The sequence below is a fragment of the Oncorhynchus clarkii genome, chromosome 17, assembly GCF_045791955.1.
Source record: "Oncorhynchus clarkii lewisi isolate Uvic-CL-2024 chromosome 17, UVic_Ocla_1.0, whole genome shotgun sequence".
NCBI lineage: Eukaryota > Metazoa > Chordata > Actinopteri > Salmoniformes > Salmonidae > Oncorhynchus > Oncorhynchus clarkii.
Window position 1 is genome coordinate 62,514,139 of NC_092163.1, and position 26,345 is coordinate 62,540,483.

The 26,345-nt window shown below is 42.3% G+C and overlaps 1 protein-coding gene across 2 annotated transcripts; it reads right to left on the reverse strand.

Annotated features, from left to right (window-relative positions):
• Positions 1 to 221: 221 nt before the first annotated feature.
• On the reverse strand, positions 222 to 26,345 carry LOC139371233 (transcriptional adapter 3-like). 2 transcript variants are annotated; one of them, XM_071111448.1, is made up of 9 exons: positions 26,115 to 26,345; positions 25,474 to 25,708; positions 14,148 to 14,389; positions 7,023 to 7,128; positions 6,576 to 6,708; positions 6,328 to 6,431; positions 4,462 to 4,571; positions 1,255 to 1,446; positions 222 to 926 (listed from the first exon to the last, which is right to left on the reverse strand). In XM_071111448.1, the coding sequence occupies exons 2-9, from the start codon at positions 25,681 to 25,683 to the stop codon at positions 734 to 736; spliced, it is 1,290 nt and encodes a 429-aa protein (XP_070967549.1). In that variant the 5' UTR covers positions 25,684 to 25,708; positions 26,115 to 26,345; the 3' UTR covers positions 222 to 733. The 2 variants fall into 2 exon arrangements, with proteins under 2 accessions (XP_070967549.1, XP_070967551.1); XM_071111450.1 differs by having other exon boundaries at positions 26,105 to 26,296.

The window sequence follows — 26,345 nt, forward strand, 5'->3', positions numbered from 1 at the left end:
ACTTCAGAGTAGGCATTCCATAACGGAATATGCAGATGATGCTAGGCCAGTAGGATTTTACTACCTCCTTGCTTGTTCTGCCAACTATGGCTCATTTGTTCCCGTTGATAACGACAGACTGTGGTCTATCTTGGTTTAGCGATTAAAACCTTTGGTTAAACGTTTCCCAACGTTACATTGCTAGTGTGAAAGTTGAATGGCACATTACAAACACTCCCTCACAACCATTTTTCTGATATTTATTCAAACATTCAGTTTGTTTTTCCATACTAGAAAAAAGAAATCCACTATATAACGTTAAAAATAAAATTAAAACAAAATCGACAACAGAACTTGGAAAATGCCAGTGGGAAACTATCAGTTATTAGTAAAAAAAAAAAAAAACGCCAGCAATGCACATTAAATGATCATAAGCTCTTATGGTGACGATGTTGCAATAGTGAATATGCACTGAAAGTTTAGTTAGCACATTCATGCAAGAATACAGTAATTATCAATACAAAAACATAGATACCTCCATTTTCAACATCGAGTGTCAACAACTATGACAATCATGCTACATCATTGTAGGTATTCACTGTACTTCCATTGGGGAGTTTTATAAAGTAACACAAATGCTTATGGCCACTAGAGCATGGAAGCATATGACCAGACACATACAACAGTATATACTCATTGGCAGACTGAAAACCTAACCCTTCCCATCTAATTCCCACCCTAAACTATTGTCCCTCTAACCATCCAGCAGCTTGAGGATGCTGTCCCTCTCCTTCAGTGCTTTCCATGCCTGATCTTTCTCCTTCTTTGTTGGCATTCGTTTTTTCTGCCTAGCAGCCATGATGCGACGGAAGCCCTCCATGACCTCATTATCCGACACCCGGACCCTCTGCCGCAACTCCTGCTTCCGCATCTCCTCCTTTGCCAGGCTATGAGGAGGATGGGAAGTTTAGAGTAAAGGATGAATGCTGAGGCTTGTTATGAATACAATCCTAATCCAGTAATAGTTTGTGATGTGTGTTCAGGTAAAAAATCAATTTAAAAAAGGTTAACATTCCCTTAATCTCCGCTCTACATATTGATGGTGGATGAAGTGGAACACAATGAGAACCAACTGGGCCTTCTAAGTGCAACTCATTATCATCGACGTCAGAACATCCCTCCTTATAGGTCTTGAACTAAATCATCATACAATCCTTTTTGACCTTAATAAACCTTATTTCTGATGTATATTTTACATTTCTCCTGTGCTCTCACCGGAGTAGCTCCTGCTTGCGGGATCTGTTGTGGGCGCTCAGGGCTTTGAGTTCAGCCTGTCTCTTGTGGAGTTCAGCCAGCACCTCATCCTCTGAGTCTCCGCCTGCTCCGGGCCGTTCCTCAGAATCCAGAAGCCCCTGAGACATCAGCTCCTCCTTGATCCGCGCTTCTAGGGAGCGTGTGTGAGGAACACTAGGAAAGAGGGAAAGTCAGAGGAGAGAAATAACTAGTTAACTGATGAGTGAGTTGCAGAACTTCTGCAGAGTTGCAGTGATTGGAATACTTTAGTGTAATCTACAAAGCCTTTGTTCGGGGCTTGACATTCAGTTTCATTTGCCAGTGCCAACTGAAAGCTACTGGCCCGAATAATGTGCAAATCATTTAAACTGTATCTTTAATTTGCGGGCTGAGCAAGTGCCTAGAGCCTATAATGACCTACCTCCATACACAAATACTTACATTTTATATAATTATTACTTGGCAATATCATATTTACATTGATTGTTTGGAGATAGAAAATTAAACATTTGTGCAATCTCAAAAAGAGTGTTATTGTTACCGATTTTGTTAGCGAGTTGTAGGGCCCTATAAAATCAGTTTTATATTTAGCTAAATATAGTTCACAGTTTTGTTTTTCCAGGTTTACGAGTTTCACTCTTAAAAATCACTTTTTTGATAGAGTACAAATCCATAACGCTTAAACCACATCAAGATATATATATACACACACAGTGGGGCAAAAAAATATTTAGTTAGCCACCAATTGTGCAAGTTCTCCCACTTAAAAATATGAGAGAGAGGCTTGTAATTTTCATCATAGGTACACTTCAACTATAACGGACAAAATGAGAAAAAAAATCCAGAAAATCAGTGTAGGATTTTTAATGAATTTATTTGCAAATTATGGTGGAAAATAAGTATTTGTTCAATAACAAAAGTTTATCTCAATACTTTGTTATATACCCTTTGTTGGCAATGACAGAGGTCAAACGTTTTCTGTAAGTCTTCACAAGGTTCTCACACACTGTTGCTGGTAATTTGGCCCATTCCTCCATGCAGGTCTCCTCTAGAGCAGTGATGTTTTGGGGCTGTTGCTGGGCAACACGGACTTTCAACTCCCTCCAAAGATTTTCTATGGGGTTGAGATCTGGAGACTGGCTAGGCCACTCCAGGACCTTGAAATGCTTCTTACGAAGCCACTCCTTCGTTGCCCGGGCGGTGTGTTTGGGATCATTGTCATGCTGAAAGACCCAGCCACGTTTCATCTTCAATGCCCTTGCTGATGGAAGGAGGTTTTCACTCAAAATCTCACGATACATGGCCCCATTCATTCTTTCCTTTACACGGATCAGTCGTCCTGGTCACTTTGCAGAAAAACAGCCCCAAAGCATGATGTTTCCACTCCCATGCTTCACAGTAGGTATGGTGTTCTTTGGATGCAACTCAGCATTCTTTGTCCTCCAAACACGACGAGTTGAGTTTTTACCAAAAAGTTATATTTTGGTTTCATCTGACCATATGACATTCTCCCAATCTTCTTCTGGATCATCCAAATGCTCTCTAGCAAACTACAGACGGGCCTGGACATGTACTGGCTTAAGCAGGGGGACACGTCTGGCACTGCAGGATTTGAGTCCCTGGCGGCGTAGTGTGTTACTGATGGTAGGCTTTGTTACTTTGGTCCCAGCTCTCTGCAGGTCATTCACTAGGTCCCCCGTATGGTTCTGGGATTTTTGCTCACCGTTCTTGTGATCATATTGACCCCACGGGGTGAGATCTTGCGTGGAGCCCCAGATCGAGGGAGATTATCAGTGGTCTTGTATGTCTTCCATTTCCTAATAATTGCTCCCACAGTTGATTTCTTCAAACCAAGCTGCTTACCTATTGCAGATTCAGTCTTCCCAGCCTGGTGCAGGTCTACAATTTAGTTTCTGGTGTCCTTTGACAGCTCTTTGGTCTTGGCCATAGTGGAGTTTGGAGTGTGACTGTTTGAGGTTGTGGACAGGTGTCTTTTATACTGCTAAATACAGGTAACGAATGGAGGACAGAGGGGCCTCTTAAAGAAGAAGTTACAGGTCTGTGAGAGCCAGAAATCTTGCTTGTTTGTAGGTGAACAAATACTTATTTTCCACCATAATTTGCAAATAAATTCATTACAAATCCTACAATGTGATTTTCTGGATTTCTTTCCTAATTTTGTCTGTCATAGTTGAAGTGTACCTATGATGAAAATTACAGGCCTCTCTCATCTTTTTAAGTGGGAGAACTTGCACAATTGGTGGCTGACTAAATACTTTTTTGCCCCACTCTATGTATGTATGTATGTATATATATATATATATATATATATATATATATATATATATATATATATATATATATAAATAATTGGAGGGTGTAGTTTACCTTTTTAAATCAATTGCTCACCTAGCTAGAGACTGTTGTGTTTGGCTAGCTGTGTTTTGTACTGTAGCCTACCAATCTGCAGTGGAGGCTACACATGATGTGATGGCAGGGTTTCCCAAACAAGTGCTATCATGATATCACATAGACCTACTTTGCAGTCAACATTTAATTGGGCCATTTAAAAAATATATTTTAAAGCCTTTAGAAATGTTTATTCAAACAGCACACAATGACTGAATTGCATATCGCAAAGATTTAACCTGACTTCGGACCAAACTATTTGAATACCTGGCTTGCATACCCATTGACGCCTTAGAATTTACTTGTAAATATCATAAATTGAAACATCTTTCCTACCTACCCTACCGTTGTCGTTTCTGATTCAGAGGGGTTGGGATAAATGTGGAAGACACATTTCAGTTGAAGGCATTCAGGTATGCCTTCAGGTATCCCCCTTTATTTTGTGAGCTGCTACACCGTGTGCCAGTGTTTGTCAGTGTTTGATAAATAATCTACATAAAGAACTAACATTTTCAGGATTTCATCTGTTTTTTCATCAATTATGTAGCCTAGATTGAAAATAGCATTATTACAATATTATTTTCACTGGCCCAAGCAGGCCAATGATGTGGATGGTTGACTGGCCCAGGGGGGGTTCCAAAACCTCGCCAGGCCAGCGGGTATCCTTGTATGTCGAGCCCTGCTTTGTTGGTATTCAGCATTTTCTTTCAGGGTATCTATAGAATGTATCCTACAAGGTTATGAGGGGGTGATGTTCCTTTATGGAGGATAGGCCTTTACCTAAAAGGTTTGCCCTGGTTGCGAGGTGAGGTCCCAGCCCCATCGTTCCCACCATCCTTCCCCAATATGTCGGGGACTGGAGAATCCTCCATGGGGGATATGATATTCTCCTGTACGAAAAAACAACAATATTAAAGAATTTAAATTCAACAGTTTAATTATAAACTATTCAAATCAACTAGTTATTTGCAGGGTTAAGTTTTCAAAAGTAATTTAGAATTGTATGCGTAGTCAACAATAAAGCCTAAGATACAGTTAAAGTCAGAAATATACATACTTAGGTTGGAGTCATTAAAACTAATTTTTCAACCAATCCACAAATCTGTTGTTAACATACTATAGTTTTGGCAAGTTGGTTCGGACATCTACTTTGTGCATGACACAAGTAATTTTTACAACAATTGTTTAGACAGATTATTTCACTGTATCACAATTCCAGTGGGTCAAAAGTTTACATACACTAAGTTGACTGTGCCTTTAAAAAGCTTGGAAAATTCCAGAAAATGATGTCAATGTCTTTAGAAGCTTCTGATAGGCTAATTGACATCATTTGAGTCAATTGAAGGTGTACCTGTGGATGTATTTCAAGGCTTACCTTCAAATTCAATGCCTCTTTGCTTGACATCATGGGAAAATCAAAAGAAATCAGCCAAGACATCAGAAAAAAAATTGTAGACCTCCACAAATCTGGTTCATCCTTGTGAGCAATTTTCAAACGCCTGAGGGTACCACGTTCATCTGTACAAACAATAGTACGCAAGTATAAACACCATGGGACCATGCAGCCATCATACCGCACATGAAGGAGATGCGTTCTGTCTCCTAGAGATGAATGTGCTTTGGTGCGAAAAGTGCAAATCATACCCAGAACAGCAAAGGACCTTGTGAAGATGCTGGAGGAAACAGGCACACAAGTATATATATATATCCACAGTAAAACGAGTCCTATATCGACATAACCTGAAAGGCCACTCAGCAAGGAAGAAGCCACTGCTCCAAAACTGCCATTAAAAAGCCAAACTACAGTTTGCCACTGCACATGGGGACAAAGATCGTACTTTTTGGAGATTTGTCCCCTGGTCTGATGTAACAAAAATAGAACTGTTTGACCATAATGGTCATCGTTATGTTTGGAGGAAAAAGGGAGAGGCTTGCAAGCCATAGAACAACATCCCAACCCTGAAGCACGGGGGTGGCAGCATCATGTTGTGGGGGTGCTTTGTTGCATAAGGGACTGGTGCACTTCACAAAATAGATGGTATCGTGAGGTAGGAAAATTATATGGATATATTGAAGCAACATCAAGACATCAGTCAGGAAGTTAAAGCTTGGTCGCAAATGGGTCTGCCAAATGAACAATGACCCCAAGCATAGTTCCAAAGTTGTGGCAAAATGGCTTAAGGACAAAAAAGTCAAGGTATTGGAGTGGCCATCACAAAGCCCTGACCACAATCCTATAGAAAATTTGTGGGCAGAACTGAAAAAGCGTGTATAAACCTGACTCAGTTCCACCAGCTCTGTCAGGAGGAATGGGCCAAAATTCACCCAATTTATTGTGGGAAGCTTGTGGAAGGCTTCCCGAAACGTTTGATCCAAGTTAAACAATTTAAAGGCAATGCTACCAAATACTAATTGAGTGTATGTAAACTTCTGACCCACTGGGAATGTGATGAAAGAAATAAAAGCTGAAATAAATCATTCTCTACTATTATTCTGACATTTCACATTCTTAAAATAAAGTGGTGATCCTAACTGACCTAAGACAGGGAATGTTTACTAGGATTAAATGTCAGGAATTGTGAAAAACGGAGTTTAAATGTAGTTGGCTAAGGTGCATGTAAACTTCCGACTTCAACTGTATGTGACCTCAACAAGAGCCTGAAGGAGCCTCTGTGTGAGAGGACCGAAGGGACAGCCATCCTCTGGGGGGTCGTGCTGGGACTCTGACTTCTTTAGCAGGGCATCCACATCTGAGAGAATAAAAGCATCCTCATATCAGACAAATACACATGATAATTTCTGTGCTGAATGTAGACACACAATACCCATTTATGAAGGCTCATCCATTCAATACATACTGTATGTCATCATCCCCATCCCTGGGGTGCACTCACCTTTGGCGTCGAGCTCAGATAGTGGTCCCATGAGGCTTTTCTTCTTGTCGTTGGCTCGTGCTCCTTCCCTCTGTTCCTCCAGTAGATCCTCCTGAGCCCATCGCTGAGAGAAGTGTTTCCCCAATGCTGGAATCTTCACAATATAACCAATACAATACTATTAATCTATGTTTTCTCCTTGGGGAAATCTTTAACAGAGGATGTGAGTAACATACCATTCTAAAGCACAACTCTTATCTGAAGTGTCACAGAATACCTACTATCAGATATGCTGGTAGGTTGCAAGTTCAAACCCTTGAGCTGACAAGGTGCTGCCCCTGAACAGGCAGTTAACCCACTGTTCCTAGGCCGTCATTGAAAATAAGAATTTGTTCTTAACTGACTTGCCTTGTTAAATAAAGGTAAAGAATATGACATAAAACACAAAAGATTTAGGACATTCAAAACCTTGTAGTATTCAGCCTCATCATCCGGGGGCTTCAATAGTTCTTCCAGAACCCGGATTTCTTCATTTGTGATGTCAGCACAGTATGGCTCTACTGATGCCCAAAATCTGGAAAACATGTAGGACAATGAAAAACAAACACATATCCTATCTCAAACCAACTTGTGTCTGTCCACTGACCCTGCCCAGAGTGGGTGAAAATGCCTTTGGTGATGAAATTTCACTTGTTATAAAATACATTTTACCAAGACAAATATGATTATTGATGTTCTGAATCGTTCAGTGGAGTCTTTCTCTAACATATCATTAACCTTATATCCAAAAAGTCAGACATTGTAACCTAATATATCCAATAATAAGCACCAAGCTCTGTTGACATACAGTTGAAGTTGGAAGTTTACACACACTTTAGCCAAATGCATTTCATCTCAGTTTTTCCACAATTCCTGACATTTAATCCTAGTAAAAAAATCCCTCTCTTAGGTCAGTTAGGATCACCACTTTATTTTAAGAATGTGAAATGTCAGAATAATAGTAGAATGATTTATTTCATATTTTATTTCTTTCATTACATTCCCAGTGGGTCAGAAGTTTACATACACTCAATTAGTATTTCGTAGCATTGCCTTTAAATTGTTTAACTTGGGTCAAACATTTCGGGTAGCCTTCCACAAGCTTCCCACAATAAGTTTTTGGCCCATTCCTCCTGACAGAGCTGGTGTAACGGTGTCAGGTTTGTAAGGCCTCTTTGCTCACCCAAGCTTTTTCAGTTCTGCCCACAAATTTTCTATAGGAATGAGGTCAGGGCTTTGTGATGGCCACTCCAATACCTTGACTTTGTTGTCCTTAAGCCATATTGCCACAACTTTGGAAGTGTGCTTGGGGTCATTGTTCATTTGGAAGACCCATTTGCGACCAAGCTTCGACTTCCTGACTGATGTCTTGAGATGTTGCCTCAATATATCCACATCATTTTCCTACCTCATGATGACATCTATTTTGTAAAGTGCACCAGTCCCTTATGCAGCAAAGCACCCCCACAACATGATGCTGCCACCCCCGTGCTTCAGGGTTGGGATGGTGTTCTTTGGCTTGCAAGCCTCCCCCTTTTTCCTCCAAACATAACAATGGTCATTATGGCCAAACAGTTCTATTTTTGTTTCATCAGACCAGAGGACATTTCTCCAAAAAGTACGATCTTTGTCCCCATGTGCAGTTGCAAACCGTAGTCTGGCTTTTTTTAATGGCGGTTTTGGAGTAGTGGCTTCTTCCTTGCTGAGCGGCCTTTCAGGTTGTGTCGATATAGGACTCGTTTTTACTGAGGATATAGATACTTTTGTGCCTGTTTCTTCCAGCATCTTCACAAGGTCCTTTGCTGTTGTTCTGGGATTGATTTGCACTTTTCGCACCAAAGCACATTCATCTCTAGGAGACAGAACACGTCTCCTTCCTGAGCGGTATGACGGCTGCATGGTCCCATGGTGTTTGTACAGATGAACGTGGTACCCTCAGGCGTTTGAAAATTGCTCACAAGGAAGAACCAGATTTGTGGAGGTCTACAATTTTTTTTCTGATGTCTTGGCTGATTTCTTTTGATTTTCCCATGATGTCAAGCAAAGAGGCATTGTATTTGAAGGTAAGCCTTTAAATACATCCACAGGTACACCTTCAATTGACTCAAATGATGTCAATTAGCTTATCTGAAGCTTCTAAAGCCATGACATCATTTTCTGGAATTTTCCAAGCTGTTTAAAGGCACAGTCAACTTAGTGTTTGTAAACTTTTGAAACACTGGAATTGTGATACAGTGAATTATAAGTGAAATAATCTGTCTGTAAACAATTGTTGGAAAAATGACTTGTGTCATGCACAAAGGAGATGTCCGAACCGACTTGCCAAAACTATAGTTTTAACAGGAAATTTGGGGGTGGTTGAAAAACGAGTTTTAATGACTCCAACCTAAGTGTATGTAAACTTCAAACTTCCAACTGTAGCGGTGCAGGTTTCTTGAATATTTTACATTTTGCGGTCGTCATCTTCAAAGTTGTTTCCGTAGATCACAAAAATAAAAATTTGCATGACCGGAGCTGAATTAAATGTAAAAGGCTTTGAAATAAAAAGCTTGGTATGCACTCAGTTAGGGCTGTGGCGGTCATAACATTTTCTCAGTTGGTGATTGTCATGCAAATAGCTGCAGGTCTAATGGTAATTGACCGTTAATATAAATAAACATGTTTAGCATCTCCTGGCTTCCACGCATAGCCTACAAGCCACTGATGCAGACCTTTGGAAAATTACATTTAAAAAAGTATAATAAATACATTTAATATAGCGTACACAATCACAATAAATCCATTATTTATTTTAGACAGGTTTAAACAAACATCATATGAAGAAAATGTAGCCTATTTTAGAAGAGCAGAATAGCATATTCTGAGTTGGCCTTATGTCAGGCCCTGATCTGGCCATGCCATATGGCTGTGGGCTACACTAGTTCACTTAGTAGACAAGATTTTCTTAGAATTCAGTGGCATTTTTTTATAGTATGAAGAATACAATTGAACATTGATGAATACAATAGATAGGGAGTGGCAACATGCGGCTATTCTGTGATCGGTTAACAAAGAAACAGGTCCTCCAAAACTCAGCAAAATAAGAATCGTCCTCGCACTGTAAACTGCGTAAATTTTCAGCAGGGGGGGGGTCAAAATCAAAAGTAACAGTCAGTATCTGGTGTGGCCACCAGCTGCATTAAGTACTGCAGTGCATCATGTCCTCATGGACTGCACCAGATTGGCCAGTTCTTGCTGTGATATGTTACCCCATTCTTCCACCAAGGCACCTGCAAGTTCCCGGACATTTCTGGGAGGGAATGGCCCTAGCCCTCACCCTCCGATCCAACAGGTCCCAGAAGTGCTCAATGGGATTGAGATCCGGGCTCTTCACTGGCCATGGCAGAACACTGACATTCCTGTCTTGCAGGAAATCAGCCATACTGCTCATTCTGTGTGTGGTGGCATTGTCATGCTGGAGGGTCATGTCAGGATGAGCCTGCAGGAAAGGTACCACATGAGGGAGGAGGATGTCTTCCCTGTAACGCAGAGCGTTGAGAATGCCTACAATGACAACAAGCTCTGTCCGATGATGCTGTGACACACTGCCCCAGACCATGACGGACCCTCCAACTCCAAATCGATCCCTCTCCAGAGTACAGGCTCATTCCTTCGACGATAAACGCGAATCCGACTAGTCTTGTCTGGTCCAGAGAAGGTGGATTTGTGCCCATAGGCGACATTGTTTCCAGTGATGTCTGGTGAAGACCTGCCTTACTACAACAGGCCTACAAGCCCTCAGTCCAGCCTATTGCAGACAGTCTGAGCATGTTTCTTTTTTTTAAAAATGTATTTTACCTTTATTTAACTAGACAAGTCAGTTAAGAACAAATTCTTGTTCAGGGGCAGAACAACATACTTTTACCTTGTCAGCTCGGGGATTTGATCTCACTAGTCCAACGCTCTAACCACTAAGCTACCTGCCGCCCCGAGTCTGAGCACTGATGGAGGGATTATGCATTCCTGGTGTAACTCACACACAGTTGTTGTTGCCATCCTGTACCTATCCCGCAGGTGTGATGTTCGAATGTACTGATCCTGTGCAGGTGTTGTTACACGTCGTCTGCCACTGTGAGGACGATCAGCTGTCCTTCCTGTCTCCCTGTCTTAGGCGTCTCACAGTACGGACATTGCAATTTATTGCCCTGGCCACATCTGCAGTCCTCATGCCTCCTTGCAGCATGCCTAAGGCACGTTCACGCAGAAGAGCAGGGACCCTGGGCATCTTTCTTTTGGTGTTTTTCCAGAGTCAGCAGAAAGACCTCTTTAGTGTCCTAAGTTTTCATAACTGTGACCTTAATTACCTACTGTCTGTAAGCTGTTAGTGTCTTAACGACCGTTCCCCAGGTGCATGTTCATTAATTGTTTATGGTTCATTGAACAAGCATGGGGAACCGTGTTAAACCCTTTACAATGAAGATCAGTTATTTGGATTTGTACAAATTATCTTTGAAAGACAGGGTCCTGAAAAAGTGACATTTTTTTCTTCTTCTGAGTTTACATGCTTAATTTAGAGTTATTTATGCAACCTTAGTTGTGAAAAAACATTAGGCTATATGTTTTGATTTTTAATACATTCTAAGGCTGCATGATGTGACTAATGATTGGAAAAAAGTTGCATGAAGGCATGAGCTCTGCTCTGTTTCTTGTGCAGGCTGCACACACTTAATCAGTTTCTAATTGACAATTTGACAAGCACTTGTTAATATTCTCACCCATCAGACTATTCTTAATTTAATCTGGTCTTTACATATAGCCTACTAATGTATGTGTGGAATATTGTTATTTATTTAGAATGGCCCACAAAAAAAGACATGTAATCTGTAGCCAGCACTCGAATAGCGAATGGAAGTCCCATGCATTACGTTTTTAATATGCAAGCATAGGCGGCGCGTCCATAAGTAAAATGTTGTGAATTGTTTTAAAATCGCATTGCTTACAGTCGGAAGGAAAGGCAGGGTGCACAATTTGGGCAGATTATTGTTGAGTTGCGACTGTCTGTGAAAAGTAGAGGCCAAGCCAGGCATTTCACAATATTTAAAAATACAATCGTGGGAAAACATAGTTTGGAAAGAAAATGTTTATTGCTGTAAAGAGAAGACGACGAAAAGACTAATCTCTCTTTTAGTTAACAAAATTCTCAACTGAATTGCGAACAGTATAGCCTATCATATTGGCACCAGCAGAGAGCATCAGCAATATCCCCTGTGAGTGCGCACTGTGCATATTCACTATTTATCATTGTTGGGTCAGTTCTACATAAAACAATTCTCCAGTCATATATAAAGTGTAGTAGAATTGCATGAAATGTGTTTATAAAACGGCCACATTTTTCCCATGCAAAGAAAGATATGTATCTAATATAAAATATAGCCTAGGCCTACTCTACACACTCAGCTGCATTGAACAGTTTTTTTTTTTTTAAACCGTGATTGAGTTAAATTAGAAGCCTAAATTATAACTATCCAATCTACTCATCACATTATGAAGAGTAAGCTATTTTAAGTCTGCAAATGCTATGATGCAAGGAAAGGTATTCTAAAAGGTGCATTTTTAATGGTGAAAATTTGCTACCCCAAACTTGACTCACGCACCACATATGTATGCCAGGAAAGCTACACTGGATATAAAGCAGATTAATGTGCTTCATTTTAAGAATTGAGCAATAAATATAGCAGCACGAGAAAGATAGAATCCTCTTAAATAGTGGCTAGTCAAAACTCTTTTCACATGCGACTGGACTTATAAGAACACATTTCACTAGGTTCTGTAGGCTATGTGCTCTCCAACCGTGTTCCAGGGGCCTTAGACCTACAGGTTACATGTTTAGTTATTTGGTCACTTTAGTTGTGATCAAAACATATAGGCCTATGGGTTAGGCTGCATGATGTGTGCGACTATGATTTGAATAAGTCGCAAAAAAAAGGCATGTGCTGTTTCTTGCCTTAGGCTGCACACACTGCATCATTCACAAGTGATACTACTGTCACCATGCACAAGTGATACTACTGTCACCAATCAGACTACACTCAATTTAATATTTTCTTTACATATACTTAAATAATATATGCATGAAATTAGTTTTGATTTAGAATGGACAATTATCATGCACCCGTCAGAACAGGGGCAGAGAAAAAAGTTGCACATAAATAATGAATGGAGGACGATTTTCCCTCTGTTCATTTTCATGCCAGTCAGGTAGGCTACTCCTGATGTAAAGTGAAGCAATGTGCTTAAAATGAGGAAAGTTGAGAAATAAATATAGTAGGCCTAGCCTATTGAAAGCTGATGGTATCCTCTTCTTTTTAATAGAGTCCATCAAAACTGTTCTCACACAATCTCATAGCCTATAGAAATGTTGCGCAACATGAGCTCTCATGAAGTGTTTGATTTTGCATTGATGTCAGAGTGATTAGTGGGACAATAGAGGAGGTGAGTACCAGGCCATTAGCAACTGGCAGTTAGCAAGTTTGATAGGCTACGAATGACCATCAGCGGTATCAGAGAGCAGTTTTGGAGAAGTACCGGTGTGACCTTGGTCTGGCGGTAATGCGCAGTGGTGGAAAAAATGACCCAATTGTCTTGAGTAAAAGTAAAGATGCCTTATAGAAAACAACTCCAGTAAAAGTGAAAGCCACCCAGTAAAACACTACTTGAGTAAAAGTCTAAAGGTATTTGATTTTAAATATACTTAAGTATCAAATGTAAAAGTACAAGTATAAATCATTCAAAATTCCTTATATTTAGCAAACCAGACGGCACAATTTTCTTGTTTTTATATTTATGGATAGCTAGGAGCACACTCATTTACAGATGAACAGGGGGTGTTCTCTTGAGTGTGTGAATTGGACCATTTTCCTGTCCTGCTAAGCATTCAAAATGTAACAAATACTTTTGGGTGTCAGGGAGTAAAATGGAGTAGAAAGTATAGAATTTTCTTTAAGAATGTAGTGAAGTAACAGTTGTAAAAAGTTGTAAAAAAAACTACTTAAGTAGTACTTTCAAGTATTTTTACACCACTGATAATACATCACTGTAACAGCCTTGCACTCGGTCCTCTGTTGACATTTCACTTGTTTTTGTGAGAAATTTGGGAAAAATATCAGTCATTTCGAATTAGTATGAAAAGCTTATACTAAAATATGAAAATACTACATGTCATGTCTCAAAATCGATATCCATTTTAAGAAAGATGACGAGTTCAACAGGAAAGTGAGCCTGTCAGGTAGCCAGTGGCCTTTATTCTTGCACAGAATCCAGCATATCTGACGCGATCCAACATTCCTGATTTCTGACCACTTTTTTTCCGGGCTCTATTGATTTAGTCACCCTAATTCTAGCCATCCTACAAGGGTAAACACTTAAATAACATTTGAACAGATTATGACAGAGACATGTGGTTTGGACCATTTGTTTTCTTAGAAGATTATCTACACAATTAACATATTATGTTACTCATTGGTCAAAAGATGCAGACACCCTACACTGTTTGAGTGAGATGTGATTGTTACTGACCTGTTGGGGGCATCGTTCTTAGGATTACGGGGAATGTCCTGTGGATCCTCACTTAACTCGTACTCCTGGACTTTGGGCTGTAGATTTTTGGATTTGGGTCGCCCAGGACCAGGCCCGTGACTACCCTTTCCATCGAGTTTTTGCTTCTTAGGTTTGTGACGTGATGAAGCTGAAAGGTCTGCATCCTTTCCCAGCTTCAGAAAGCGCTTGTCCCCTTTCTTATCCTGCCAGTCTGTGAGGATCTGAGAAAATAGGGACCAGTCACCAACAAAACTTCATTTTCAGAGGATGACGCAGTAAGATTTGTAACATCAGGCAAGTATCAGACCACTTGCAGTTTCAGAACCACTATGGCACCAAAATATCTTTCCTGTCCAACATTACAGATGGAGATGTAGCAACAGCAGTTCGAGCAAGGAGGCAGAATAAGATAATTGTTAATTTTTTCGATGCACATTTTCTCCGCCCGACTGCATGTGCTGCCATAGAAATAGAATGAATAGAACAAGCTTTCCCATTCAAGTCAATGATAGCATAATGGATGGACTGGCGGCTATCGCGAGTGTACCCATAGGAGAAAAGCAAAAAGCAACAGCATGAAGTGTACCCATCAATATGTGCTGTGATTTGTTGATTCAACTCAATTCCATTGTGTGAGGTACATCAGTTAATATTTCATTTGAATGAACACTGTACATTAACATGGAAGTTATTACATCACAATACCAGGCAGCAATTGCGAGTGTACCCATGAGTTTACAAGTCAAATTGCCAGGGTTAGAGGTTGACAACCCATTTTATTCATTGTTTGCTACAACACCTTGCTTGTTTCTGCAAGGGGCAACAAAGCTCCATCATGTTGTTAAGAGTCCATGTTATTGGCAGAGATTACAGCTATGAGTCTTTCTGGGTAAGTCTCTAAGAGCTTTGCATACCTGGATTTTACAATATTTGCACATTATTTTTTTATTGTTAAAGTTGTGTCTAATTTGTTGTTGATCATTGCAAGACAGCCATTTTCAAGTCTTCAAATCAAAGTTTGTCACGTGTGCCGAATACAACAGGTGTAAACCTTACAGTGAAATGCTTACTTACAGGCTCTAACCAATGGTGCCAAAAAAAGGTGTGTGTGTGTGTGTGAGAGAGTAGGTAAGTAAAGAAATAAAACAGTAGAAAGTCATTTGAAAAAAAGAGTAGCAAGGCTATATACAGACACCTGTTAGTGAGGCTTATAGAGGTAGTATGTACATGTAGGTATCGTTAAAGTGACTGTGCATATATGATGAACAGAGTAGCAGAAGCATAAAGAGAGGGGTTGGTGGGTGGTGGGACACAATGCAGATAGCCTATGTGCGGGAGCACTAGTTGGTCGGGCCAATTGAGGTAGTATGTACACAAATGTATAGTTAAAGTGACTATGCATATATGATGAACAGAGTAGCAGCAGCGTAAAAGAGGGGTTGGGGGGGGCACACAATGCAAATAGTCTGGGTAACCATTGGTTACCTGTTCAGGAGTCTTATGGCTTGGGGGTAAAAACTGTTGAGAAGCCTTTTTGTCCTTGACTTGGCACTCCGGTGCCGCTTACCATGCGGTAGTAGAGAGAACAGTCTATGACTGGAGTGGCTGGGGTCTGACAATTTTCAGGGCCATCATCTGACACCGCCTGGGGTAGAGGTCCTGGATGGCAGGCAGCTTTGTCCCACTGATGTACTGGGCCGTACGCACTACCCTCTGAAGTGCCTTGCGGTCGGAGGCCGAGCAATTGCCGTATCAGGCAGTGATGCAACCATCTCGATGTTGCAGCTGTAGAACCTTTTGAGGATCTCAGTACCCATGCCAAATCTTTTTAGTTTCCTGAGGCTTTGTCGTGCCCTCTTCACGACTGTCTTGGTGTGTTTGGTCCAATCTAGTTTGTTATTGATGTGGACACCAAGGAATTTGAAGCTCTCAACCTGCTCCACTACTGCCCCGTCGATGAGAATGGGGACGTGCTCGGTGCTCCTTTTCCTGTAGTCCACAATCATCTCCTTAGTCTTGGTTATATTGAGGGATAGGTTGTTATTCTGGCACCACCCGGTCAGGTCTCTGACCTCCTCCCTATAGGCTGTCTCATCGTTGTCGGTGTTGTGTCGTCAGCAAACTTAATGATGGTGTTGGAGTCGCGCCTGGCCATGCAGTCGTGGGTGAACAGGGAGTACAGGAGGGGACTGAGCACGCACCCCTAGGGAGCTCCAGTGATGAGGATCAGCGTGGCTACGTTTTGCTATCTACCCTCACCACCTGGGGACGGCCTGTCAGGAAGTCCAGGATCCAGTTGCAGAGGGAGGTGTTTAGTCCCAGGATCCTTAGCTTAGTGATGAGCTTTGAGGGTACTATGGTGTTGAACGCTGAGCTGTAGTCAATGAACAGCATTCTCACATATGTGTTCCTTTTGTCCAGGTGGGAAAGGGCAGTGTGGAGTGCAATAGAAATTGCGTCATCTGTGGATCTGTTTGGACGGTATGCAAATTGGAGTGGGTCTAGGGTTTCTGGGATAATGGTGTTGATGTGAGCCATTACCAGCCTTTCAAAGCACTTCATGGCTATGGACGTGAGTGCTACGGGTCTGTAGTCATTTAGGCAGGTTGCCTTTGTGTGCTTGGGCACAGGGACTATGGTGGTCTGCTTGAAGCATGTTGGTATTGCCATTGATTTAAGCCAAGACGGTAAATAGGCCACTCAGGAACAATGTACAAAACATTAGGAACACCTTCCTAATATCGATTTGCACCCCCTTTTGCTCTCAAAATAGCCTCAATTCGTTGGGGCATGGACTCAACAAGGTGTCGAAAGCGTTTCACAGGGATGCTGGCCTATGTTGACTCCAATGCTTCCCAGTTGTCAAGTTAGCTGGATGTCATTCGGGTGGTGAACCATTCTTGTAACACACAGAAAACTTTTGAGCATGAAAAACCCAGCAGCGTTGCAAATCCTGACACACTCAAAACGGTGCACCTACTGCCATACCCCGTTCAAAGGCACTTAAATCTTTTGTCTTGGCAATTCACAATACATGCCTCAATTGTCTCACGGCTTAAAAATTATTCTTTACATCTGTCTCCTGCCCTTAATCTACACTGATTGAAATGGATTTAACAGATGACATCAATAAGGGATCATAGCTTTCACTTGGATTCACCTGGTCAGTCTAAGTCATGGAAAGAGCAGGTGTTCCTAATGTTTTGGACACTAAGTGTATTTGGCCTTGTGTTTTAGGTTATTGACCAGCTGAAAGGTGAATTTGCCTCCCAGTGTCTGTTAGAGGAAAACCTGGTTCAGTCTGCTTTCTATGATTTTGCCTCTGCTTACTTACACTATATGTACAAAATTATGTGGACACCACTTCAAATTAGTGGACTTGCCTGGTTCAGCAACACCTGTTGTATAAAATAAGGCACACAGCAATGTAATCTCCATAGACAAAAAACTAAAATCGGCAGTAGAACGGCCTTACTGAAGAGCTAAATTACTTTCAACGTGGCACTGTCATAGGATGCCACCTTTCCAACAAGTCAGTTCATCAAATTTCTGCCCTGCTAGAGCTGCCCCGGTCAACTGTAAGTGCTGTTATTATGAAGTGGAAACGTCTAGGAGCAATGACTTAGCCATGAACTGTTAGGCCACACAATCTCACAGAACGGGACCGCCAAGGGCTGTAGCACGTAAAAATTGTCTGTCCTTGGATGTAACACTCACTAACGAGTTCCAAACTGCCTCTGGAAACGTCAGCACAATAACGGTTTGTCGAAAGCTTCATGAAATGGGTTTCAATTGCAGAGCACCTGTACACTTGCCTAAGTACACCGTGCGCAATACCGAGTGTCAGTTGGAGTGGTGTAAAGCTCGTAACCATTGGACTCTGGAGAAGTGGAAACGTGTTCTCTGGAGTGATGAATCACACTTCACCATCTGGCAGTCCGGCGGACGAATCTGGGTTTGGCGGATGCCAGGAGAACACCACCTGCCCGAATTCATAGTGTCAATTGTAAAGTTTGGTGGATGGGGAATAATGGTCTGAGGCTGTTTTTCATGGTTCGGGCTCGGCCCCTTAATTCCAGTGAAGAGATATCTTAATGCTACAGCATAATTCTGTGCTTCCAACTTTGTGGAAACAGTTTGGGGAAGGCCCGTTCCTGTTTCAGCATGACAATGCTCCCGTGCACAAAGCGAGGTTCATACAAAAATGGGTTGTCGAGATCGGTGTGGAATAACTTGACTGGCCTGCACAGAGCCCTGACCTCAACCCCATCGAACACATTTGGGATCAATTGGAATGCTGACTGCGAGCCAGGCCTAATCGCCCAACATCAGTGCCCGACCTCGCTAATGCTCGTGGCTGAATGGAAGCAAGTCTCCGCAGCAATGTTCCAACTTCTAGTGGAAAGCCTTCCCAGAAGAATGGAGGCTGTTATAGAAACAAAGGGCGGACAAACTCCATATTAATGCCCATAATTTTCGAATGAAATGTTCAACGAGCAGCTGTCCACAAACTTTTGGTCATGTAGTGTAGCTCTATTCCATGTGCGTAATGTTTAATACACTCAGTGTGAGTCCCAGGTGGAAGGCAAACTGAGAATCGTGATGGATATGGAGAATTTCCCCAATACGATTATGAATAATTGTAATTATTATTGATCGGAAAAAAGTAATTGTCAGCTGCCATTTCTCTTTCACTCGTTCTAAACAACTATTGGCTAGTTCTTGTCTGTAAGGAAATGGGCGGGGTATCGGTTGAGCATGCTGCAACGATTGGATTAGAACAAGCCACTCTCCCTCTGCTCTCATTTCCCCAGACAGACACACACACACAGATTGGTTAGTGTGAACCATGCCTCGATCCCAACAACTTTCACAGCACCTTAGAGGATGCATTATTTTTTTAATTTCACCTTTATTTAACCAAGTAGGCTAGTTGAGAACAAGTTCTCATTTACAACTGTGACCTGGCCAAGATAAAGCAAAGCAGTGCGACACAAACAAAAACACAGAGTTGTTGTCGCCGTAGTGGCAAAGTAATTACAATTTAGCATTTAAACACTGGAATGGTAGATGTACAGAAGATGAATGTGCAAGTAGAGATACTATGGTGCAAAGGAGTAAAAAAATAACAATATGGGGATGAGGTAGTTGGATGGGCTATTCACAGATGGGCTATGTACAGGTGCAATGATCTGTGAGCTGCTCTGACAGCTGATGCTTTAAGTTAGTGATGGCGATATGAGTCTTCAGCTTCAGTGATTTTTGCAATTAGTTCCAGTCATTGGCAGCAGAGAACTGGAAGGAAAGGCGGTTAAAGGAGGAATTGGCTTTGGGGGTGACCAGTGAAATATACCTGCTGGAGCACATGCTACTGGTGGATGCTGCTATGGTGACCAGTGAGCTGAGATAAGGCGGGGCTTTACCTAGCAGACTTATAGATTACCCGGAGCCAGTGGTTTGGTGAAGAATATGAAGCGAGGGCCAGCCAACGAGAGCATACAGGTCGCAGTTGTGGGTAGTATATGACCTCGTCTGGAGGTTAGTTAACAGTGTCCAAAGAAGGGCCAGAAGTATATAGAATGGTGTCTACTGCGTAGATGTTGATCAGAGAATCACCAGCAGCAAGAGCGACATCATTGATGTATACAGAGAAATGAGCCGGCCCGAGAATTGAACCCTGTGGCACTCCCATAGAGACTGCCAGAGGTCCCGGACAACAGGCCCTAAAATTTGACACACTGAACTGTGTCTGAGAAGTAGTTTGTGAACCAGGCGAGGCCGTCATTGGAGAAACCAAGGCTGTTGAGTCTGTGAGAGATGTGGTGATTGGCCTGGCCAAGGCTTTCGACTTTGTCAATGAATATGGCTGCGCAGTATTTTATTTTATCGAGGGCGGTTATGATATAATTTAGGACCTTGAGCGTGGCTGAGGTACACCCATGACCAGCTCAGAAACCAGATTGCAAAGCGGAGAAGGTACAGTGGGATTCAAAATAGTCGGTGATCTGTTTGTTACCTTGGCTTTCGAAGACCTTAGAAAGGCAGGGTAGGATAGATATAGGGCTGTAACAGTTTGGGTCTAGAGTGTCAACCCCTTTGAATAGGGGGATGACCGCAGCAGCTTTACAATCTTTGAGGATCTCAAGACGATTTGAAAGAGAGGTTGAACAGGCTAGTAATAGGGGTTGCAAACAATGGCGGCAGATAATTTTAGAAAGAGAGGGTCCAGATTGTCTAGCCCAGCTGATTTGTAGGGATCCAGATTTTGCAACTCTTTCAGAACATCAGCTATCTGAATTTGGGTGAAGGAGAAATGGGGAAGGCTTGGGCAAGTTGCTGTGGGGGGGGGGGGTGCAGGGATGTTTACCGGGGTAGGGGTAGCCAGGTGGAAAGCATGGCCAGCCGTAGAAAAATGCTTATTGAAATTCTCAATTATCGTGGATTTATCGGTGGTGACAGTGCTTCCTAGCCTCAGTGCAGTGGGCAGCTGGGAGGAGGTGCTCTTATTCTCCATGGACTACAGTGTCCCAGAATTGATTGAGTTTGTGCTACAGGGTGCACATTTCTGTTTGAAAAAGCTAGCCTTTGCTTTCCTAACTGCCTGTGTCTATTGGTTTCTAACTTCCCTGAAACGTTGCATATCGCGGGGGCTAATCGATGCTAATGCAGTACGCCACAGGATGTTTTGTGCTGGTCAAGGGCAGTCAGGTCTGGAGTGAACCAAGGGCTATATCTGTTCCTGGTTCTAATTTTTTTTGAATGGGGCATGCTTATTTAAGATGGTGAGGAAAGCACTTTTAAAGAATAACCAGGCATCCTCTACTGATGGAATGAGATCAATATCCTTCCAGGATACCCGGGCCAGGTTGATTAGAAAGGCTTGCTCGCTGAAGTGTTTTAGGGAGCGTTTGACAGTGATGAGGGGTGGTTGTTTGACCGCAGACCCATTACGGATGCAGGCAATGAGGCAGTGATCGCTGAGGTCCTGGTTGAAGACAGCAGAGGTGTATTAGAGGGCATGTTGGTCAGGATGATATCTATGAGGGTGCCCGTATTTACGGATTTGGGGTTGCATCTGATATGTTCATTGATAATTTGTGTGAGATTGAGGGCATCTAGCTTAGATTGTAGGATGGCAAGGGTGTTTAGCATGTCCCAGTTTAGGTCACCTAACAGTACAAGCTCTGAAGATAGATGGGGGGCAATCAATTCACATATGGTGTCCAGGGCACAGCCCGGGGCAGAAGGTGTTCTATAACAAGCGGCAATGGTGAGAGACTTGTTTCTGGAAAAGTGGATTTTTTGAAGTTGAAGCTCAAACTGTTTTGGCACAGACCTGGATAGTATGACAGAACTCTGCAGTTCTATCTTGTCGAAAAATGTTATAGATAGGGATGGAAATTTCAGGATTTTTGGTGGCCTTCCTAAGCCAGGATTCAGACACGACTAAGACATCTAGGTTGGCAGAGTGTGCTAAAGCAGCGAATAAAACAAACATAGGGAGGAGGCTTCTAATGTTAACATGCATGAAACCAAGGCTTATGGAGATGCACAAACTGGAAAAGGTTACAAAAGCATTGCTAAAGACCTTGGTGTTCATCAATCCATGGTAAGACAAATTGTCTACAAATGGAGAAGATTCAGGACTGTTGCTACTCTCCCTAGGAGTGGGCATCGTGCGAAGATCACTCCAAGAGCACATAGGGCAATCCTGAAAGAGGTGAGAAGGAACCCATGGGTAACAGCAAAAGACCTTCAGAAAACTCTACAAACAACGAAAGTCTGTGTTCATGTGTCCACTATCAGAAAAACACTGAACAGCAATGGTGTTCATGGAAGGACACCACGAAGGAAACCACTGCTGTCTAAAATAAAAACATTGCGGCACATCTCAAGTTTGCCCAAGATCACCTGGATGTTCCACAACACTTCTGGGAAAATGTGCCGTGAACAGATGAGACAAAAGTTTAACTTTTTGGGGAAAATGCATTACGCTATGTGTGGAGGAAAAATGGCACTGCACACCAACACCTCATCCCAACTGTGAAGCATGGTGAAGGGAGCATCATGGTTTGGGGCTGTTTTGCTGCCACAGGGCCTGGACGCCTTGCAATCATTGAGGGAACAATGAATTCAAACGTGTATCAATACATTTTACAGGAGAATGTCAGGGCAGCAGTCCATGACTTCAAGCTTAAGAGAGGTTGTGTGATACAACAAGACAATGACCCAAAGCGCACAAGTAAATCAACCAAAGAATGGCTGAAAAGGAAGAAGATTTGTGTTTTGGAATGGCCAAGTCAGAGTCCTGACCTTAACCCAATTGAGATGCTGTGGCATGACCTGAAGAGGGCTATGCAATCAAGACAACCCAGAAATATTGATGAACTGAAACAGATTTGTAGGGAGGAATGGTTCAAAATCCCTCCTCAACGTTGTGGAAGTCTTATAAGCAGCTACAGGAAACGTTTGGTGGAGGTTGTTGCTGCTAAAGGAGGATCTACAAGTTACTAAATTCAAGGGTTCACTTACTTTTTCCAGCCTGCAAAGTGGATATTTACTCAATGTCTTCAATAATAATTTGAAGAGTACAACTGTTTGTGTGTGAATTAGTTTAGTCAGATTGTGTTTGTCTATTATTGTGACTTACATGAAGATCAGACCACATTTTATGAGTAATCAATGCAGAAATCTGTGTAATTCCATATGGCACAAAAAAATTTCTTGCAGCTGTAAGTGTTGGGAGAGAGTAGTTTTGCTCCTCTCTAAAGTAAAACAATATATGGGGCAAGCGAACTAGCCTACCTTCATCTAAATCTGTGTCTGGAATATATGCAGGCAGTAGTAGCCAGCCATGTATTAGGCTATTTATTATTTGTTGATAATTGAATAGGACTAAGTAAGTAAATCATGTGTATTTTCATCTGTCAGGGTCATTTACCTTTTAACAATGTGCGTGAATGAGTGAAGGTACATAACGATGCGCTCTGAGTGATAGCGCACTTGATGTACAGGCTTTACCAACATTTAAAGCGCACTTCCGGGTTTTCAGATTACGAGTATCGAGTGTGATAAAACAACAGATACGATTACAATGAGATCGTCACACCCCTAACTGAGTAGGCCTATGCCATCTTAATTTTCCCAGTTTATCAAGAGAGTTACCATTCAAATAAAACGTATTACCATTATGTTGTTATGTAGTTAGATTGTTTTTACCAAAGTCAAATTTGTTTGATTTTAAAATTGATGCATTATCATACGCCCCTGGGAAATTGTAATCAAAATTGTCAAATGTAATGATATTGAATATGGGCCATCAGCCTCCTTGACCAGTTGTTCTCTAATATTGACCTGTGGTATAGTAATAGTTAACGTGTGTAAAAGTGTAGTGCATAAGGGAAGTACCAAAACACCTTGATATAGGGGAGGTGCATGCATGCTGATGAGGAAATGTGGCTAGGATGGAAGAAAATACTTTCATAAAACTTGCAAAGGTCAAATACACTGCTCAAAAAAATAAAGGGAACACTTAAACAACACAATGTAACTCCAAGTCAATCACACTTCTGTGAAATCAAACTGTCCACTTAGGAAGCAACACCGATTGACAATAAATTTCACATGCTGTGCAAATGGAATAGACAACAGGTGGAAATTATAGGCAATTAGCAAGACACCCCCAATAAAGGAGTGGTTCTACAGGTGGTGACCACAGACCACTTCTCAGTTCCTATGCTTCCTGGCTGATGTTTTGGTCACTTTTCAATGCTGGCGGTGCTTTCACTCTAGTGGTAACATGAGACTGAGTCTACAACCCACACAAGTGGCTCAGGTAGTGCAGCTCATCCAGGATAGCACATCAATGCGAGCTGTGGCAAGAAGGTTTGCTGTGTCTGTCAGCGTAGTGTCCAGAGCATGGAGGCGCCACCAGGAGACAGGCCAGTACATCAGGAGACGTGGAGGAGGCCGTAGGAGGGCAACAACCCAGCAGCAGGACCGCTACCTCCGCCTTTGTGCAAGGAGAAGCAGGAGGAGCACTGCCAGAGCCCTGCAAAATGACCTCCAGCAGGCCACAAATGTGCATGTGTCTGCTCAAACGGTCAGAAACTCCATGAGGGTGGTATGAGGGCCCGACGTCCACAGGTGGGGGTTGTGCTTACAGCCCAACACCGTGCAGGACGTTTGGCATTTGCCAGAGAACACCAAGATTGGCAAATTCGCCACTGGCGCCCTGTGCTCTTCACAGATGAAAGCAGGTTCACACTGAGCACATGTGACAGATGTGACAGAGTCTGGAGATGCCGTGGAGAACGTTCTACTGCCTGCAACATCCTCCAGCATGACCAGTTTGGCGGTGGGTCAGTGGGGTGGCATTTTTTTGGGGAGCCGCACAGCCCTCCATGTGCTCGTCAGAGGTAGCCTGACTGCCATTAGATACCGAGATGAGATCCTCAGACCCCTTGTGAGACCCTATGCTGGTGCGGTTGGCCCTGGGTTCCTCCTAATGCAAGACCTCATGTGGCTGGAGTGTGTCAGCAGTTCCTGCAAGAGTAAGGCATTGATGCTATGGACTGGTCCGCCCGTTCCCCAGACCTGAAAGCAATTGAGCACATCTGGGACATCATGTCTCGCTCCATCCACCAACAGTTGCACCACAGACTGTCCAGGAGTTGGCGGATGCTTTAGTCGAGGTCTGGGAGGAGATCCCTCAGGAGACCATCCGCCACCTCACCAGGAGCATGCCCAGGCGTTGTAGGAAGGTCATACAGGCATGTGGAGGCCACACACACTACTGAGCCTCATTTTGACTTGTTTTAAGGACATTACATCAAAGTTGAATCAGCCTGTAGTGTGGTTTTCCACTTTAATTTTGAGTGTGACTCCAAATCCAGACCTCCATGGGTTGATAAATTTGATTTCCATTGATCATTTGTGTGTGATTTTGTTGTCAGCACATTCAACTATGTAAAGAAAAGTATTTAATAAGAATATTTCATTCATTCAAATCTAGGATGTGTTATTTTAGTGTTCCCTTTATTTTTTTGAGCAGTGTATAAACCATGGGGGAAAAAAACACAGTACCCTCCCGTGTCCAATAAAAACAATTAAAAACACAACCCTCCCCCTTCACCCCAGTAAATTTTGAACTGTCCCTTATGACTGACTATTGGTTACATAACCATGGGTTATACAGTAATTGTGCCAGCCCTAGAGGTGACTGAATCATTGGGCAGTCCAATGACACAAAAGCTACTCAATTACTCAGTGACATTAAATATGTGCCCATTGACTCCTGTCTTACCTGTCTCTGTTCCTCCAGAGCTCTGAGACGACGGCTGGCAGAGGACAGGAGAGTCTCCAGCTCCAGCTGCAGTGTGTCCAGCTCTTCAATACCGATGCCATCGTCCTCTGAGCGCCCGAGCACTGCAGTGTAGCGGGGGCACACCTTCACATGCTCTACTGGCTTAAAGTCATAGTACTTTAGAGGCGGGCAGTCCTTCAACTCACTCATCTTGATGGTTTAGAGTGGGCTATGTCTGTGTGGAGAGGCAGAGATAAAGTGCACATTTGATCATACAAAAATGTACACTCATACATACATCTGTCCAAAAAAAATAAACGCGCCTCACATGAATCACTGAACTCCATTAGCCTACTACTACTAACTTCAAGACCGGGGAACAACGTTGGTGATTGCCATTGAAGATATCGTGAACATTAGCGCGTTAGCTAGCTTAGCTAATCAGCTAACGTTAGCTAGCTTTAGCACAGTACCAGTAGTATCTGCGCTCAACGACCGGTGTTGCTTCCGAAACAAAAGTGACCATTCATAATATCAATCAGGACCCCAAATACAGTTTATAAATTGACAAAATAGTGGTTTGATTGAAAATACACCATGTAAATGGACCAAATGTTGAATATTTACGCACCAATATTTACCTCTGTACTGGCATCCATTATTGATTGAACCATATGTGGAAGAGGGGGGATAAGAATATTCAGTAAGAGGGTATTGTACGTTAACGTACTAGCTATTATTGAGGCAGAAAAAAATGAACAGTAATTCTCTGAGTGTTGAATGATTCTCAATTGTTAATACTTTTTTTGAGCAATTCCCATGTGACGAATACAGAACGTCAGTGACCCTCTAAATTGTAGAATGGCATCTCC